Raw genomic sequence first — 21,180 nt, forward strand, 5'->3', positions numbered from 1 at the left:
TGAATTGTTGGAACGATATTAACGGTGCCGATCGTTGCGTTTAACCATTTTTTCAAACACTGTTAAATACTTCTGATTACCAGCAGTGCTGGTAAAATATAACATCGAAATAAACAAAATGAGAAGTGAGAGAGGGGGAAGGGTGGGGAGTGGGGGGGGAAGGGTGAGGAGCGGGAGGGAAGGGTGGGGAGCGGGGGAAGCGGGGGGAAAGGGTGGGGAGTGAGGAGAGAGTTCAACTAATTTCAAGTGCTTCAGATAAATGTTACGCCTAAATCATAGAAACCAATCAAAAATATTCAAGTGCAGCACAATAGAGCTTCTTCCTCAATGCCGGTTATAGAAAAATACTAAAGGCGTTTTGATTAAAGTAGGAAAGTGACCATTTTAGACATCGCCAACCAACAGGCGGCACACAGAAGCCAAAATGTGTGCGAAAAGCAAAGTCCGCTTTGAATTTTCTTGAACAAGAGAGGATCAGGTTAAGATATTGAATACAGTGTTGGTTCAAATGCGAAAAAAATTTCATACAAAATGACTCTTAGCCGAGAGCGACTCTAGCTTCTTGAGTTCTTAGCAAACCCCCCTAAGTGCATCCATAACTCAATAGTGTACACTGTAGTGTTTACCATTTGTTTTATAAAATAACATTGATACATTGTATCAAAAGAGTTTCTTTTATTTAACAAGTCTTACTTGACCAGAAAAAAACAAGCGCGCGCGGAAAACTGGTTTGGTCACGTCAGCAGCGTATACCCATGGGCAAATAGTGGACGCTGAATTGACCAATCAGAGCGCGTTTAACTTTGGTTATGTTATAAAACCTTTTTTGAGTCTCAACTGTGTCTCACTTAGATACCTGTTGTTAAGCAAAGCTCTTTAATTCAATTCATTAAATCTGAAAGCAAGAAATGAATGGGTTACACTATCTCCCTCTGGGTTAGGGCCATTTCAGTCCCTTTGCATCCACTGATTCCTTCTTGCACTTGGTGACCAACTTTGCACGGCTCATTTTTAACCAAAAACGATGTAACTCACAATATTGAAAGCAGCGATGAGACCATTACCATCAAAATATAGAATCATTCCAGACAGGGGTATTTTATTTTTTAGACTAATACAACAACAGTTGCCAATAAATGGAGCTCGTCAATGATATTGTCGTTCGATCTTTCCGTTAGGTGATATTTTAAAATATTGTAATGTCATGCGATGTGCAACCATTTTCAGTCCTAGACTTGAAATGTCTTTAGTTCTTTACCTATCTTGAAAACAATCAATAAAGCTTTTAAATAGAAGCGGAAGATTTCGAAATATATTCATTCTTTATATCTAATACAGCAACCACTGATAATGGGGCACTTAAGTTAAGTCGTCACCAATATTGCCATAGCTTCGCTCGTTTCACTCAATGATATTGTTATCCGAGGAATGCTGCGTATTTTAGTCACCCATTTGAATTTCCTTTACATCTTGTCTACAACGCATATGTAAACTGTCTCCCTAAAAGAAAATCATATTCATTTGATACGTGCGTATCAAGTTCGTTTCGTAGTTTTTGACGCTATGACACATTGTCTAAATCAAATTATGGCATCCAATATTTGCTTCAGTTTTGAGAGGCCAACATAAGTCAACGTTATTTGTATAGAGCAGAATTTTGCATTGCAATGCTTTGGTACTGAAATTAAAAGTGCTTTTGTATCAAATTAGACTGTTCTACTGTATTCGTTTAATTTCCGATGGTTCTATTCTTTGAGGGTTCTTCCCAATCGACAAGTATTTTGAACGTTGGTGATTTACAGAGAGCAACAGTATGAAGATAATTTAAACAAATATTTCCTTAGCGTACACTGTACGCTTTTGGCCACCATACAAGTTTCATGCGCTAATGACGTCCTTCCGCCTCTATCCTTAGATTTTGAAAATGGACTTGAAACTGCTAAACTATACAAAAATAAAAACAAAATTCTTATTCTTGGTCAGATGCACCTACCTTTCTCGCGTCACAGCTTCAGTTGCCATACAAGTGACAAGTAGAACTAATAATTTTTGAAAGGTATGATAATAATTTAATAAATTTGATGAAGTGATTGTATCTGACCAAATTACCAAGATTTCAGAACTTTCAGCTTCAGGAACCTGAACTGAAATAAATTTTCTAGCTCAGAAACCATGGCTAGAGTAAATACCTTGTCTAACCCGTGGGAAAATTTACATGTCGTAATACTTGTATTTCAGGGTGGTTCATCGTGGACTAAAACAATTTCTCCGTACGGGCTGCATACTTAAACCTGAAAATAAAGTTTCTTTCATTTCTCTTCTTTTCGTTTCGCCTTCCTTTTTTTTCTACCCGAAATACAAAGGAATCGATTTTTGCGCTAAACATATCTTCTTTATTGCAACATCCTTCTTGAATTTACTCACTTCTTGGTTCACCGCGTCGTTAAGAATTATTTTTAATTATTTTTGGCCAACAAGAGTCAAACTTAGTAATTACAGTTAATTCATATGCACAAGTGATATTGCCCTTGTTTGCAACATCGTGAAGCAATTTCTCAATGTAAAAAAAAAGTATCTTCTCAGTAAACGTCAGTACCCTCAGGGAAGAACATAAACAAATAACTCAAATAATAAATTACAATAACATAGTATAAACTGTTAAATCGAACTATTTTCATTAACGATTTTTTTTATCATAATTTTTCAGCAAGGATGTCCTACCATGGCAAGCCACTTCCTAAGTTTTACCAGTGAAAAAACAGTTTTATTCCCCAAATTGATTTACTTTGTCGAGGGAAGATAATTAAAAAACCTTGGCAAGCGATTGTTTTCGGTTGAGCGTTCGACTTTTGTTGCGTCTGCGACACCAAATGCGCTGCAATCGAAGAGGAAAAAATATTTCATGACTTCGAAGTCATAGTTGAGTAATATCGATTTTATTAATAGGACTCTTTGAACCTCAAAAACCATAATTTGTCTTCACAAGTGTTAAACGTATGCTTCTACTTATGTAATCAAAGTTCCTTGAAGGAAACAGGTTTAGGCAGAAACAATATCAAAATCTACGTAAACGGGTTCCTAAATTACGTGTTTCTAATTAACTGACCGAGTAAAACGGGTTCGTTCTTGTACCACAGGTCAGTGTTGTCAAGAAGCTCTTCACGATATGGGAGAAATCTACTATAAGAACATCATCCAGTTTGAGACCAATTTCTAGGATTGCACCTTTATAAAGGTAGCTACGAAGTTTTAAAATCTGGCGTATGTTTCTTTGTTAATCACATCGAATAGTGCTGTTCGTGGGAAGATAAGATGCTAAACGCCTCCGGTACCTCCTTGCTTAATCTGGATCAACCGCACTCAGTGTCCTCGGTGACTTGTTTGTACTTCACCGCTCCTATCTTTGAGTCTTCGGCCACACTCATTGTAAATGTTATCGCATGCGTTTTAAACTCTTTCTTTGCTATTTTTTCATCGTTGGGAAACCTTCTCATTGTGGCCACGCTCTGGAGAACGAAATCACTTCACACACCAGCGAACATTCTCCTTGGATGGTTCACCTTTTGTGACTTCTTGTTGGGATTTTTGGCAGCGCCAGCTTTTGTGGCCTTCAAAATAGCAGAGATCACAAGAAATTTTGAACCTTATTGTATTCTTCGCTCGGTCTACGACTTTAGTTCACAAACAGCACTTAGTGCGTCATTTGTCATACTGACTTTTATGACCATCGATCGATATTTATCACTTCACCTCCACCTCAGATACAAGGAAGTCATCACAAACAAGATTATCACAAAAGCAGTGTTATTTGCGTGGATCGTGTCTCTTTCGATAACAGTGACAAAAGTATGGTTGGAGCCGAAGACTTTTCTCTTCATCATCAAGGCTACTAAACTGTTTTGTCTCTTCATCATCATAGCAGTCTACGTAAAAATACTTGTGCTGGTGCGACGTCATCAAATCCAAATAGACCAACTGACTGTCTGCGACCGCCGTGGCTCTCAGAGAAGCCTCTATGATTTCTGTCGCCTCAAGAAGTATGCGTGCACCGTGGCATTTATTGTTTTTCTTATCATTGCTTGTTATGTCCCTGTCGTTGTTGTCAGCTTTTGTAAAGCTTACGTTTGCACAGAAGGGGTAGAACATACCAAAATTATGTACACCCTAATGGTAACATTTATCTTCTTGACATCGGCCCTGCATCCGCTGGTTTTTATCTGTCGCATGAAAGAAGTAGAGGATGCAATCAAGAAATTCCTAAATATAAAATGAAAGCCTGTTATAATTAATCATAGAAAAACGCATAAAATCTAAATACATATAAATAACTGTACAGAAATAAAGAAATATGTCAACAACAATAATTATTCATTGTTTTTGGTTGTGATCTTAAAGAAACTGTGACCCAATACTGAAAAACAGCATCAAAATAAAATTAATGACGAAATGACCTATATTATTTTAGTTTTGTTGTTTCCTGTCAAGCCAAAAGTAATTGTTACGGTAACAGCGTAAAGTGATGCGAAAAGCATTATTTATACTAGGCCACCCACGCAATATGCTTATTAGCAAGCCGTGATCTGGCTTATGACTGAAAAAAGGAGGTCTGTTGCACTTTCTATCGTTGCACTAACCTCAGCGGAATCTCTTGTAGGCAGAATTAACAGGCAGATTTCGTTTTCTACTGGTAGGTGAAACATATCTATCCTTTTTATGTTCTTACCAATCTTTAAATCTAAATATCTCAAAATGAATTTGCCACCGCGGTAATATTTTCTTAATTTTGCTGTTTCCTTATAAAATCTCCAGATTTGTAACCAAATGGCTTCATTCGCGTTTTCGTGACAAAACAAAACACAGGCAAAAACAAAGCAACACAAAAACCAATTAAACAGGAGACTGAACAAAGCTTTAGAGGAACACTGATAAATTCCCTGGGCTTATAAATCATTACAATAAATTGATAAGGATATCAATATTAACAATATAAAAATATCAGAATACAAAATGTATAAAAACGCGGAAGTGTTGAAATAGTTACACGAACGGCAAAAGAGATCTGATTAAGTAGGAGTCAATTTTCAAAGGTAAAAAAAGGACCAAATGTCCACTTTTCATCAACTTTGAATCGAGGAAAAGCTCGCCTTCTAGATCAGAAGGTGTTTTCCACCTCAGAAAGTAATAGTCGCTCCCAAACGTGGATGATCAACATCCTTAATACTCAAGCAATTTCAGCATCAATTTGCTCAATGTTACAAATCATGGATACTTTGTAGATGCACAAGGGTGTTGATATGACATATATAGAGGTACCTGCAGACACAGTCGTAAATCTTCAATCACATTACATTAAGAACGCATCAGTTTGATTTGCTTGTCACTACGAGCTGTTTGATAATGATGAAATAACTATATTCAACCCGTGTAAAATTTACCACGCGACACTGCTATACTCAGTGAATGAGTAGGGATGAAAACTTTGGCTCAAACCGAGGTTCACTTTTCTCGAAAAAACATTTAATATTTGTGAAAAGCTCTAAAAAAGAGAGTAAAGTGAGTGATGTCGTTTTGCACTCTTTAAGTGCACTGGTCTACAACTCTTGTTATGAAATCGTCATTGAACAACCAGGAAAGAGATATTTGGGTAGATTCATGAGAGCTACCTAATCAACAAGGTACCACTTACAGCTTGGAAGTGTGTTTCATTATTTAAAATGACTGCCCAATACTAAGATGTTATTATATTACCATCGTTTTCTCCGTACAGGAGGAGCTTCAGGAAAAACGGGGGAGGAATATTCCTAAAGGTAATACCATAATTTCGATTCCAACTTGGTGTTAATAATTATGAGTAAATTGTTTAAAGGCGACAAAATTGTCTGAGTCCGTTTGGCGAGTGCAATTGTAGTCTTTGATAAATTTACAAGTGCTTATTCCGGACGCCATACAGTGACTCCCTTAAGGCCGAGCTGGAGAGAATAAAATTCAAGGTTTCTAAAATTGCGGGTATCAAGACACGAGGAACAATCGTGCGCAGTAGAGCGCGTTGGTATGAGCATGGCGAGAGAAATAGTAAATATTTCTATAACTTAGCTAAAAGGAACCAAAAAAAGAGAAATCATTTTTTACTGGCAGGACATTGTAACGACCACACCTAAAAATAAAACTGAGGTTCTCTCACAGCCAATCTGGAATAATCGATTTTTAACGGTGAATAAGAAAACGGTATTCTTTCCTCATTGGCATCAAGCTGGAATAAAACAAATCTCGGACCTTTTTGACTCCTGTGAGGGTCAATTCCTTTCATTTAATTCTTTTCGCAATAAATTCAATGTAAAATGTAACTTTTTACAATATTATAGCATTCTTTCTTCTATTCCACAAAATTGGAAAAAACTATTGCAAGAAAATTCCCAAGACCCAGTTACGCCTCCTACCTCAACCTGTTCACTCTCATGTAAAGCAATATACAGTATCCTGCTTAACCTCGAAGATCTACCGCCACCAACTTCTGAGAAAAAACTTTTAATGTCTGGCATCGAGAAAAGTGACTTGAACAAAATCTACCTCCTACCATTCAAAGCCACGAGAGAAATTAAATTGACAATGTTTCAATACAAAATTATTCACCGAATTTTACCAACGAATAGCTTGTTACACAAAATGAAAAAAGTTGCATCGCCCTCCTGTCCCTTTTGTCCATCTGAGCACCAGACCGTCTGGCATTTGTTTATAAACTGTAAGCAAGCAAGTTCTTTTTGGAATAGATTCCAAGAGTGGTACTCAACCTCTAGTAATATGAAACTGTCACTGTCAGAACTGGAGATTATGTTCGGAATTATCCGCTGTCACACCTACTGTTTAGCCCTCAACCATCTCATTATTCTAGGCAAATATTTTTTGTATGTTAACGCTTTAAATACCATAAATTGCCGTTTCGATGATTTCGTCTCACTTGTGCGCGACAAAATTTATCTAGAAAAATATATTGCTGTCACTTGTAATAACGAGAAGGAGTTCAGGAACAAATGGAAATTTTTTCTGTCGTTATAAGATTGTATTTTTTTTTTTTTTTAACTTTGTATTTTGACCTCTCCGCTATCTTTTTTTATTTAACAGTTTATTAATTTCTGGAAAATCAATTCCCTTGTAGTTTAAATAGCAAACACAATTCTCAGTAGTCACTCGACAATTAACATGCAAACAATAATGTGGTAAATAGATCAACTGTAATTAAATTTGACTAGTGTAACTGTATTGTTATATATGTATTGTAAGTAGTGTAAGTTAATGTAGTTTAAACATGGTGTAAAAAGTAATTATAGTGTAAGTACATATGTAAGTGTAATAAACAATGCTGTAATAAAAAAAAAAAAATAAAATAATAATAATTATGAGTAAATTGTTTAAAGGCGACAAAATTGTCTGAGTCCGTTTGGCGAGTGCAATTGTAGTCTTTGATAAATTTACAAGTGCTTATTTGCACCGAATTCCACGAGAAACAATGTTGCAACTTGTTGACAATTTGCATGGAAAAAGCATTACAGAAAGTTAAGACGAACGAAATTTTGACAGCGCGCGTTATTTGTAAGTTGCATTCGCGTTACAACTTTGCACTCGTGTAAATGAAAAATGTACTTGTTTTCAGCCAATCAGACGTGTGTAATTTCTTCATGTCTCTTACATTATTACGGTAATAATGAATCATTTATGTTAACCACTCTGATAAAGCAGTTTAGTTTATTAGGATGAAATAAAAGTGCCATGCCAGTTGGCTTTCTTAAAAAATGCTAAGCGACTAAAAAATTCCGAAATATGAACATTTTACCTACGTAAGATTAATAAAACGTACGAAACCCTTGTGTCTCCGTTGTAGACTCTGGTTTGTTTTCCCGTTTTTGGCTCACTTGGCAGTCACTGTTACTCCTGTTATGAGACGGCAATGATCGGCGTCGACAAAATCTAGATCGGACCGGATCGGAACACGGACTGGATCATGGACTGGATTACGGATCGGATCACGGATCGGATAATAAGAAGAAAAAAAAAAGGTATGGAATGTAAAAAGAAAAATTCGTTTATAAAATAACAATAACTAAAGAAATAAAAGTGAAAAAAAAAAAGAAGAAAATTTTAGATGAAAATTAGCGCGTGAAGCCAAGAGATTGGAGTGCAAGCCCCGCTGAAAGATATTTTGTCCCAAAACCTAATGTACTCACTTTTACGGCTGTGTGGAGGGGTGTTGTGTAGTGCAACCTTAGATGAAGGCAAATTAAACGAGAGGTACTTATCATTTCATCAGTTAGTTATGCGCCCTTTCTAGTTTTCTAGCGTCAGACGCTTTACAGAAATGCCACATTGCATGACAATACGTGAGACTGGGAAGAATTGCCGATTGGTAAAGTTGGAGCTTGGCTTCAGTTCACTCGTATTTCATTCGTAAATAGGATTCGTAAATAAAATAAATTAATTCCAAACATCAATCAAATTTTCTCTTTTGTTTTAAAGTTGAGCTAATGCTGAAAGGTTTCAAATGGTATCTCGTGTCAGCAGGTAAATAAATCTCCTGGAAGGTGGAAGTAGAGCGAAACTTTAAGATGAAACACAACAATAATAATAATAATAATATTTATTGATTTGTATTGCGTAAATATCAATCCAGAGAAAAAAAATTTGCATCTGCGCATAAATTTTATTGATAGTAAAAAAAGCATTCATTTGACCATCTACTAAGGACTTTCATTGGTTCTCTATGACAAAAATTTTGACATCAAAGTTTTTGAAAAGGCTTGGGTATTTCTTAAATAGGCCAACTCATACAACAACTCAGGTTATACATAGAATGTACAGTTTTTCTTCCATTTTTCCAATTATACTGTAACAAGCTTGCACATCTTTGTAATATATTTCAACCCAACTGATTTTCCACAACTTGTAAACACCATTGATGTACAATTATGAAATAACTGTAAATAATAATAATTCAATAATTTAATATTTATTTTGCGCAAATTAACACTTTTCGGGGGACTATGGACGGACTGCATCAGCAGTTTACAATCAATCGAAGGAAACTTATTTGAAGGTGCCCCCTCCCCCTCAAATTCCCAGTAAACATGCCAGATCACATCAAAGTGAGTGAGTCCCTTAACGTCTCCTGCCTAACCAAATTAACTAGTTAATAGATGCAGGAGACGGGGCCTACGGTTTATTCATCCTTATCCGAGAAGACTAGAATGTCTATTCATTTCTTGATATTATAGAAAGGTAGCACATTTTCCTTAGTGAGGGCGACATTGGAGCCTATTAGAAACCGCAAAACAGTAGAAAAAAATCATCCAAAACCGAAAAACCGAAACAAAATCGATCAAAACCAAAAAACGCATGCAAAACTGTCAAAGCCGACACATTTTGACATCCCAGTTATCAAAATGATTTGGATATATCAACAAAGTTGAAATGGTAAATTGGCCAACTTAACGATTACAAAGGCTGACGTTTCGAGCGTTAGCCCTTCGTCGGAGCGAATAGAGGAATTGTGGGTTGTGTGTGCTTTTGAAGGCAGAAAATGGAGCTACGCTATTGGTGGGAACATGGCAACGAGAAAAACACGAATAAATTAGTGGAATGAAAAGCGTTCGTTGATCCCTGTGGGATTTAGACTGCCGGTTTGAAAGATGAGCTTTTGTTCAAGAGTTTTACGGCTTTCCGTGCCACCTAAGTGCAAGGAAAGACCGCAGATTGCCATATGTTGCTTAGAATGGTTAGGTAAATTTAAATGTCTAGCGACTGGTTTCGATGTGTCCTTGTCATTCTTTTCCACGTCTCGAAGGTGTTCTCGGAATCGGTCACCTAGTCTTCTGCCTGTTTCGCCTATGTATATCTTTTTGCAATAAGTGCAAGTTATGCAATAGATTACATTGGCGGAGGTGCACGTGAAGTGATCGGTGATCTTAATGGATCGTTTAGGTCCCGATATTTTATCAGTGTTGTGAATGAAAGGAAACGTTTTGCATCGTGCACGAGCTCATTTAAAAGTGCCTGGTTGGTCATTAGTCTGAAAAGAACTTCTGACCAAAAAATTGCCAATATTTTTGGCGCGTTTGAATTAAATGAGCGGAGGCTGCGAAAAGATAGTGCTTGTCTCTGGATCGTTTAATTTAAAGTTTTTTTTAAAGTTTTTAAGAATGATGGATTTAACTGAGTGGTTGTGAGGGTGAAACATGAGAGTGAATGGAATGCGGTCGGAATCTTCCTTATGCGACGTTTGTAGTGCTGAATGTCGATCAATAAGTTGAGCGCGGTGGTAACCCGCTTGAACGACGGAAACAGGGTAACCACGTTTGTCGAAGAACTGGCACATTGACTCTGATTTGTGGTGGAAATCAGAGTCATCACTACATAAACGACTAAGTCTTAGAAACTGAGAAAAAGGAATGGAATTCTTAACGTGAGATGGATGCGAAGACGAATATAACAAGTAATTATGCGAGTCTGTAGGTTTGTAATACACACTAGTGCATAAACCGTTACCTTCAATTGAAACTTTGACGTCTAAAAAGGATAAAGAATTGTCAGAAATTTCCCAAGTATATTTCAGAGCCGGGTGAAAAGAATTGACTGCGGTTATGAATTTAGTGAGCTCCTCTCTGGTAGAGGAGGTAGCGCCGATACAGTCGTCGATGTAGCGACCGTAAAGTTCAGGTTTGGACCCGTTGTATTGGCTGAAAAATTGATGTTCGACAAAAGCTACAAGAAGATTGGCATAGCTAGGTCCCATTTTGGTGCCCATGGCTACACCATTGGTTTGTTTGAAGAAGTTGTTTCCGAATGAAAAACAATTGAGTGTGGGCACTAGTTCGGCTAAGCGTAGTAGTGTTTCAGATTTAGGTTCCTTAACAGTGCTTTGAGTCAAAAAAATGTTTAAGGGCCAGATGGCCTTCGCCATTAGGAATGACAGCGTAAAGAGACGTAATATCTATGGTGAAAAGAAGTTTGTTTTGGCCAAGGAAATTAAAGTCTCGAAAAATTTGAAGAGCGTGTTGGCTGTCTTTAATATATGATGGTAAAGTTTTGACGATAGGAGCCATAATTTTGTCTAGATAGCTGGAGATAAGTTCGGTAGGGCAACTGCAAGCCGAGACAATGGGCCGACCCGGGTTGTTAGGTTTGTGAATTTTAGATAAAAAGTAAATACGAGAGGTTCTAGGAGTGGTTATGATAAGATTTTTTGCTGTGGCCGGCAATTCTTGTTTAGTTATGAGTTGGTTGATCGTATTCTTGACGGAGTTTTGATTGCTGGCGGTGAGGTCTTTTTCGATCTTTTGATAAAAAGAGGTGTCAGAAAGTTGCCGCAAAGCTTTTTTTTGGTAGAGGTCGGTGCGCCAAACAACGACTGAGCCACCCTTATCGGCCGCTTTGATAACTATGTCTTTGTAGACATAGATGTCTATGTCTTTGTAGACATAACTTTGTCTTTGTAGACAAAGGGTGCCTCTAAAGTCACATTCGGGTCCTGTGCATATGACAGCTGTCAAAAGGAAAGTACCACATACGATTTATTGCGGCGAAATCAAGAGTGTGGCACCCCTGAAAAATTGTCCGTATCTCGCTTGGAGCTTCAAGCTGCAGTCTTAGCCTCCCAATTTTGTAAGACCATTGTGGAGGAATCCCACTTCCAATTTAAGAAAGTCATCCTTTTCCTGGAAAGGAAATAGGGAATAGTTCTGGCTGTAGTGAAGCTAGAACGTTGAAAACGTTTGTTTCAGTCAGAGTTGGTGAGATCCAGATTAATACGGACCCTATACAGTGGAAACATTCTTGAACGTAGCTGACGATGTTTCTCGTGGCGTACCAGTACGAAATTTGCTTCAGAACTGGCAACATCGACCTGTCTTATCACGCTTGCCTGAAAATGAATGGCCACATGATTCATCAATTATTAACCAACGCGAACCTTAAGAAGAATGCCTCAAAGTTCATAACTGAACGTCTGCGTTCAGACAAGGATTGAAGATCCAATCAATTGCCAAAAGTTCTTGAGCTGGAGAAAACTAATCAGAATTACAGCCTACATGCTAATACTAATTTGGAACCTGCAAGCACAACGCTACAACAAACCACACCCGGAGTAAAATGCCATGAGGCCTAGAGAGGGTCCTCTGCTACCCCAAGAGTTACAAAACGCAGAATGTCATTGGATTGAAGAAATTCAGAAAAGAAGTCTCGGTGGCCGCTTTAAAAAGGGAGAAAAAGCTCAGCCCATACACATATTCTAATGGCATTGTCCGAGTAGGTGGTCGAGTAGACAAAGCCTTAGTCTCTTACGAAACCAAACATCTTGTGTTACTCTTTAGCGAAAGCTAAAGGAAATGATCAGCGGATGAGAATCCGAAAATCTCTGCATCAAAACAGATGTGCGGAAGCGTTGGTGAAGGGCTTAAAATTACCCTTAAAAAGCCTATTGGAGAGCAAGTGTTAACACCCTACGATTTCTATAAGTGCCTATTGGAAGTCGCCAACCTCGCCAATCAACGTCCAATTGGCCGCATTAAAAACGAGCCTAATGATGGATCGCACATTTGTCCGAATGACCTGCTCCTTGGGCAAGCATCATCTCATGTGCCACAAGGCCCTTTCAGAGAAACTAAGAATCTGCCTCTACGAGTATATTTCGTTTAAAAGATTATGGATTGGTTTTGAAAGCGGTGGATAAGGGATTTTTTCCCGTCATTAATTCCATGAAAGAAACGGAATGTAGAGAAACGAAATGTTCAACTAAACAATTTGTTGATGGTCCAAACCCCCAAATGCAATTCGCGGGAACTGGAATATCGGTCAGAATCGTCAACGTTTACCTCAGACAAAATGGTAAAGGCCAAAACGTCGGTGTAAAGACCAGTACTCGAGTGTATGACAGCCTGGTTACAAAGGTTGCAGTGCTTCACCCAGTGGATGGTCACGGGTAAGGATGAGGAAAACGTTCTCATCGGGATGGAGTGTGTTTCACTGATGAACATTTATTTATTAAGATTTAGTATTAAGTTCATGTTTACTGTTGTGCGAGCGCTCCATTTACTTTTATATATAATAAGAATTTCGCAATGTTTGTCGCCTAAATCGTTTAATTTTTTCAGTTGTCTACTAGTTCAGTTTAACCAAGCTAGCCAGTTGTGTGTTGTCACATTATATACGATTCTCTTCCGTACTGGATCTTGGTCTTCTTTTCGAAGGAACAGTAACGCTCTGTCAGTGATTCAACTGACAGTAATTGACCTATGCGTGACTGACACATACAAGTAGCACATCAGCTACGATTTTAATGGAAGGACGTCAGGGTTCTTCTTCCTCGAATCGCCTTGTAGGGGAAAATCATTACCGTTTTTCCTTCGCAATCTTATCTGGCACGAGTGATAACTTAGGGCTCGACTAAGGAATTATCAATTTGCTCCAGATGGCCTTTTAAACAGAACCATCGAAAAGGCAAACGCTGTCTTTCCTTACATTTTCATACATAAACATACCGTTAATAAGAAAAAAGTTTTAAAAGGATGGATTTTGTTTACTGTAGAATTGAACCCATAATCACTTGTTTCTGACCTACCAGTCAGTCCTCCGCGCCACATCTGCACATTTTCAACTTCAGTAAAACAGTATATAATAAAGCAACTTAAATGGTGACAATATGTAGACAATGGGCATCTCAGCCTGTAGACCCTTTGCATTTAAACAAAATAATCTAACCATTTTTAATTATAATATCAGGAAGAGCCTCTTTTTCACATGACAACTCTTTTTCACATGACAACATATTGCTGGAATGATGTATTTGTATAAACGTAACTAGGAACAGCTCCCTGTACAGATTCTACGGTAAATGTGATATTATGCCGTTCATTAAAAGGGAAGGTGAAATGAAGAACATTGATTCAGTGTGTCAGCAGAGCCAAAATTCTTGTCGTAACTGTAGCAAACGATCTTAAGTGCAATGATCATGTGGATGAAGTTATCAAGAAAGTTAACAAGCTTTTATACTTTCCGAGTCAACTTAAACGAGCCCAAATTAAACCAAAGGAACTTACAACCTTCTACAACACGTGTATTCGATCATTGATGGAATATGCACGTGCATTATTTCATGATAAAGCCGTTATGATGTTGAAAATTCTAAATGGACAGACACCTGATTATTTATCAAATAAATTCATCTTCGTAATGATACTACTAGTTATAGATTGCGAAATAGTGAAATGAGGCTGGCTCTTCCGCAGCCTCGTACCGATTATGTTCGTAAAAGTTTCTCTTATAGCAGTGCCGCGTTGTGGAATAGCCTTCCGACTGATATTAGAGTGTCTGAAACATTAGGTGAGTTTAAGACAAAGCAAAGTAACTTCAGTTTTAAGTAAACTAATGACACGCCGTCCCTGAAAAGCAGTACTTTTATTTTCATTTATTTTCATTCTAATAAGAAGTTAGTTCAGTTCGTTTAGATTAGGCTTTTAATCTTTGTATATATTTTATAATGATTATATAGTTTTAAGTTTTACATTTGTAGGTATACTGCTTGTATACGACTGAGTGGAATTTACCGTGGATAAATAAACAGATCTATGATAGCTTACCACAATACCTATCCAATTACCTGGAGCAATGTCAGAAACGTGCCTTGCGCATTATTCATCCGGACAGAAGTTACGAGCAAGCACTGGATGAAACTGGCTTGGCAAAACTATCGGAGAGGCGTCAGATGATTACATGTGAACTATTTATGGAAGCAAGCAGACCAGGACACAAACTGAACAAACTTTTGCCTGCCGATAATAACTGCCATTACAATTTATAACATAACCAAAGTAAAGCGCGCGCTCTGATTGGTCAATTTAGCGTCCCCCATTTGCCCATGGGTGTACGCTGCTGACGCGAGCAAATGCAAAGACTATTTTTCCGCGCGCGATTGTTTTTCTGGTCACGTAAGATTTGTTAAATAAAAGGGAACTCTTTAGCTACAATGTATCAATGTTATGTTATAAAACAAATGGTAAACACCACAGCGTACACTATTGAGTTATGGATGCACTTGGGAGGTTTGCTAAGCACTCAAGAAGCTAGAGTCGCTCTCGGCTATCGCCTCGAGCGACTCTTACGCTTCTTTCGAGCTTAGCAACCTCCCGCGTGCATCCATAACTCAATAGTGTACGCTGTGGTGTTTACCATTTGTTAATTAAGGAAGAAACTGAGAACATTTAGTATCGCCAAGTTTTCAACTAAAAGAACACAATTAAGTTTTATTAATAACAATGCAAGGAAGGCTAGCACCGTTTTATAATTAAAATTATCTCAATTATGAACTTGTAATTATGTAATAATATATCTGATTATTTAACTCGTCGTCTTTTATACACTTACATATACATATATAGACAGGTATAGATTATTTTTTCACATTTTAAATACATTTTGTAATTTTTTTTGTTTAGTTTTTATATATATCTTTACTTAGTATTGTAACAATAACATAATTCAGCCCTTTGGCTGCTAAGTTTTTTAATAAAGCCATCTACCTATCTATCTATCCCATGCTTTTAAACAAAACTCGAATGACAGCGAAAATGGAAGCTAAAATAAAAGTTTTATGATATAATGACAAAGTTGACGTAGCACTTTCGACTAACTAAAAATGTGCTAATGAAAGTTCTGTGTAAATGGCCCCGTAAACAAGAAGGGTGGATGCTATTTTTTGGTGGGGGGGGGGAGAGAGAAGAAGGGAGGGTGGGGTGATCAAGACTTTGAATTCAGGAAATATTTTTTAACTCTTAATTCCAAAGCAAAGAATTCTTTCACGGGAAGTAAATTTGTAATTTGTCAAATCGAACAGTACTATCACTTTCAAAGCCAGAATGATGCAAAAATTATTTTATTCAATGGTAAACTTTACCTTTGATTATTCTGAGCTGCTCAAGAGCTGCGTCAACAACGACGAGGCTTTCCCTAGCGTCATCGCTTTTGCTGTACTCCCTGGTCTGCTCGTCCCATTTGCAGTTGTTTGGGAGACAGAGCGGAACTGCATATTGTTCAGACATAGTGTTTTTGAAGGAGTTTCGGCTTTAACCTTCTCTACGAAAAGACAGAGTTTCCATGTTATTAAGGTGAGAGAGCGCTGAATGAGAGGGAAACTTCTATGATAAAAGCAACAAATTGAAGGTAAAATGACCTCTCGACACAAATTTTAGCAATAAATTTTCATTTTTTTTCGTAATTTTATATTTACGAGGGTGAAGTAATGAAAAATAACAATCAAGTTAATTTTTGTGGGATATATTCCAAACCTTTTTTTTGTTTTGGTACGGGAATGTTTTGGATTTGCGACATTCCGAATTCTTCCATGTCACACCGGTCGAAAAAAAAAAAAACATCCTGCTGTTAAATGGAAGAACGCGGCTGAGTCTTTCAAGAGACTCTTAAGTTACCCAAAGCTAGCGTGCAAGTTCCATTCAACTTAATTTCTTTAACTCACAACAGAAAGATATCTAATGGAGAACAATAGGCTTATTGAATTGCGGGAAGAAGCTAAGTGACTTGAACTGAGAGGATGCTTAAAGCTAAGGATAAATAATTCCATCGATTTGATACAATTCTCATCTATTTCGACTAGAAACATCCTCGACAAGCCAGTTCCCGACAGTGGAAAACCTGTCAAAAGTAAAACTAGAAAAGTATGTCTATGTCGGTCAAATTACAGTCTTGATCCCACGTGGTATTTCCCAGCGCCGAGATTAGCATGGAACGGGGCTCTAAAGAAGGCTGAAATCACACATAAACTTATCTAAGGCTCAGACAAGCTAATGATGGTGGAGAAGAGGAAACGTGCTCAAGGCAAACCACAAATACGTAAAAGACTTCAATCCGGAAGGAGTCTAAAATCATCAAATTTTTGACGCTAACCGTCTGCATGGATATGGAATGACCAGGAATTTGCCAAACTTTGATTTCAAATGGATTGATTATTTATAAAGGTAATTGAACAGAGTGACTTGCAATTTGGTCTGAAATCATTCGCGTAATTTAAGAATCAAACGAGCGTGTAGCGCGGGTTTGATTAAAAATTACGAGTCACTACCACGACACGAAGTCAAATCACAAGCGCGACACGAAGTCAAATACCACTTCATTACATTTATTTTGAAATCACACAATTCAGCCACTCATTATATACTCGAAATCCGAGGATGCAGTGGAATAATGCTTCAGCTGATAGATTAGGACTTACCCCTTATGATTGACTAAGGCCGCGTTATTAGAGTCAAAATTAAAATGCATTCTTTTAAAAAATTTTACTACTTAAACCTATTTATTTAATTATAATGGTTTTCGAAACAAGTCTTTTTCTTCACAATTACTTTGTAATAATAACTGATAATGTTTGTTTATATAGGAATTAACAAATGATAAACACCACAGCGTACACTATTGAGTTATGGATGCACGCGGGAGGTTGCTAAGCACGAAAGAAGCGTAAGAGTCGCTCGAGGCGATAGCCGAGCGCGACTCTAGCTTCTTGAGAGCTTAGCAAACCTCCCAAGTGCATCCATAACTCAATAGTGTACGCTGTGGTGTTTACCATTTGTTTTATAACATAACATTGATACATTGTAGCTAAAGAGTTCCCTTTTATTTAACAAATCTTACGCGACCAGAAAAAACAAGCGCGCGCGGAAAAATAGTCTCTGCATCTGCTCACGTCAGCAGCGTACACCCATGGGCAAATGGGGAACGTTAAATTGACCAATCAGAGCGCGCGCTTTACTTTGGTTATGTTATAATTAACTTTTATTCCACAATTTCTGCTAAAAATAAATTCTTGCTGCGCGTTTGTAGTATTAAGTGATACGCATACGATATCGGAATTTTAAATTGCAAAATTTCTTGCCCGTGCGAATCTTCACCGAACGCCTTCATACTTCTCATGCGATTGACATTTTCTCCGAAATCGATTGACCGATTCAATTTCCTGCGAACTAAAACCGTCTAAGTTTCTGCGAATTCTCCTCCCGATCAAGTTTTCTGCGAAAAACTCAACCAGCTTCAAGGGCAACCGTATCCATTTCATGATTCCCTGTTAATGAAATGCCCACCAGCCTCGTAACATAGGCAAGGCGACATGAGTTGCCGCTTTACAGCGGAACACGCTAAGCTCTTGGACAATATTTATCTTCATTTCATCGGCTTTTCTAGTAGACTAGAGCGAGATTCGAGTAAAGATGTGGCCAATTACGTCTTGAATTAGGACTGCCAACAAGTGGCCTGTCCTATGTCAACGATAGCAAACAGCCAAGTGGGCCAGGAGGATCTGTTATGCAATCTATCATTTTCCATGTAAACAGCTATTGTTGTCAAGCCACGATACGTTGCTTTCTTTTCACTAGACAACTTCCGTTTTAACTTTTAATCCACGACCTCTTTTAATTCATGCATGTACAACTGTAACTTGAACCATCCTTGTATGTAGTCATGTTTAATCCCTTCAGATAGTTTTCTTGAATTCGATAATTCCGAGAAAGTTCATAGCTTTTTTTGTTCGTTTCAAGAATGATCTTTCATCCCTTCTTACAAAGATGTACGATTTTGAACCGGCGTGGTTTTTTATTAAGGACTTAGAGCTTGAGCACTTCTTGCAATTCTGCTTTTATGAGAAATTAATGGTTTTTGATCTTCATTTTTTTCGTCATATCATGAGTTCGCAATGAAACAGTTCCATTGCACTTTCTTTAATTTCCTTGATAAATTCGGTAAGGCCCTGTTTTAATACTTTTCACCTTCCAATGACCTTTAAACCTGATGCCCTCACAACAGCTTGTATTTCAACGAACTCAGTTATTATTTCATATCGTTTTCTGTCAATTGGAACAGTTCTTTGTTTCCAATTTCTATTTTCGTGATATAAAGACACTTTTATTTAAGACATTTTCAAAATCTATTGCTCGTTTTCATGACTCAATCCGAGGGATTGCGGAAAGTCAGATGAAAAATTTTTTCTGAGGCTCTCTTTGATGTGACCGGTTAAGATTGCCATATTCAAAGTAGGAAGGAATAAATGTACTCACAGAAACGAAATTGCAATTTAAATCGTTACTCGACTGCTGGATAGTTTACATTTAAGGAAACCAGTTATCTTTCATTATTGAGGAATCAATTCGTTCCTGCTCGTTATAATTAGCTGACGCTGCTTATTTTAACAAAAACGCTTTGACATCTGCCGTTGTTCGATGAACCTTCGAATCGATAGGCAGTCCTATCACTCTCGTTTCCCTGCTACTTCTTTAAGCATGGTTCATAGAGTGATTTGATCAAAGACGGTGAGTCAACATACCGGCTCTCCTATTTGTTTACCGTTATTAGTCAAGCGGTCATGATATTGTGTCCTCACTGGATTATGAGATGGCGAAATGAAATGGCTAGGAATTTTTTTTTTCAGTTTAGAAAATTTATTGTTTGAAATAAAACTAATAACACTGATAAAAATAGATTCTTGTCTGATTGTCATGACATTTGAAACATGCAGAGCCCCTCAAAACTAAGAGAACCAAATGTTTCATGAAATTACATAAACTTCCCTGAATGCCTCGCTACTTAGGCTTCGAAGAACCTATTTAAAAATTTTGAGTAGAACGAGAACTGGGCAATGTTTTCACAGTTGTAATAAACAATTACTGAAAATCGGCCTCAGTCAAAGATGCACAGCAATCATTTGGGGACTCTCTCTCCTAAAATGATACTATTCTATCAAATCGCTTAAAAGAGTTACATTCAAGATAATAAGAACGCAAGAGAATAGTAGCAATTGAGCTCATAAAATTAGGCCTTTTGGGGGGAAGACAAAACCGTGGAAAGGACATTTTTCAACGATTACCTAAGTTATGCGTAATAGATCTATTAGATGTCACTATTATTTAGACATCTGGTGTGTTCTCTTTTCTAAGTAGTTAATTAGGGTTTGGGAGTTTTTAATCGAATGGACTTCTAAAAAGAATACGAGGTGAATAAATACAGCTTGTACTGATTATGCCAGATATGGAAACTGTGGTATACGATCGATCTATTCGTTTGGAACCTAAGTTTTTAAAAGTATATCACAGACATACTTCCATCTTGAATTACAGTTCTGTCTGGGAATTCGAAGAGCGTTACGAAGGAGTTCATATACAATTTCTGCTTATTCTAATAATTTGCTAGCCTTTCACGTAATTATTTCTTTCCTGAATGTAGTCTGTGCTTACATTCTATATCTGTAATGGACAAAGGAAGGAAAGCTAATGAATCTATATGATCTCAGGAGAGGTTTACCGTCACAAAAGGCTGCTAGAGTGTGTAAATACCAGCTAGTTTGTTCTCACTTCACCACTCATTAGGACTTGCCATTAGTAGAACCAGGGATTCTTTGCGACTCGAGTCAGATTTGAAGGCCTTCTTAGGCCTTAGATAACTCCATTGTATTCATTTTTACGCTACGACGCTTCGGTCGCGATCGATCGAAGCTTCAAATTTTAAGAAAGACCATAAACAACTCCCTCGTATTCGTTTTTACTCTACAACGCTTCGATATCGGATCGAAGCTTTAAGATTTCAGAGGGAATCAAGATCAGTTAGCATTAACTTACCTTAGTTGTCAAAACAGCAACAAAGAAAATGACACGCTTCAAGAGTTTCTTTCTGTAAAGACAACCAGCAAATGTTACCTTTGAAATGATGAAGAGGGTGGTAGCGCCGTTAACAGGAAAATCTTCCCTTTATAATCATATGACATGCGCATTACAACTTTATCGAGGGGTATTTCCCCGAAATGTGCTTCCCGAAACACGTGATGTATACTAAAGACTATCAGAGGGGGCATGACCATTTCTCTTACATTTTTCCCTTCGTGAAATATTACGAGTCAGCATTTCGACCTTGGCTTCGAAACTAACCTTTACAATATACGTTCTGTTAGACATGCAACGCGCCGTGACAAAGGCTTGGCCTAGTAACAATTGTTTCTGAATTTATTTTGCGAATGTCGAGTCTGCTTGTCAGAAATTCACTTTTTTCGTTTTAAGGGGAGGTGAATTTCACCAACTAAACGATAACTAAAAGACTCTTAACTAACCTGGTTGGCGGTTGCCGACATATCACTCTACTCCGAGAAGC

At 37.6% G+C, this 21,180-nt stretch overlaps 1 protein-coding gene and 1 pseudogene across 1 annotated transcript; both read left to right on the top strand.

Annotated features, from left to right (window-relative positions):
• The first annotated feature begins 3,077 nt into the window (after nucleotides 1–3,077).
• Nucleotides 3,078–4,454, top strand: LOC111329595 (trace amine-associated receptor 7f-like). Its single transcript, XM_022934326.2, has one exon. It carries the CDS (start codon nucleotides 3,313–3,315, stop codon nucleotides 4,270–4,272), a length of 960 nt encoding a protein of 319 aa, XP_022790061.2. The 5' UTR covers nucleotides 3,078–3,312; the 3' UTR covers nucleotides 4,273–4,454.
• A 7,788-nt stretch (nucleotides 4,455–12,242) lies between these two features.
• On the top strand, nucleotides 12,243–12,968 carry LOC148735667 (uncharacterized; annotated as a pseudogene).
• Nucleotides 12,969–21,180: the final 8,212 nt, after the last annotated feature.

The sequence above is a fragment of the Stylophora pistillata genome, chromosome 3 (assembly GCF_964205215.1).
Source record: "Stylophora pistillata chromosome 3, jaStyPist1.2, whole genome shotgun sequence".
Taxonomy (NCBI): domain Eukaryota; kingdom Metazoa; phylum Cnidaria; class Anthozoa; order Scleractinia; family Pocilloporidae; genus Stylophora; species Stylophora pistillata.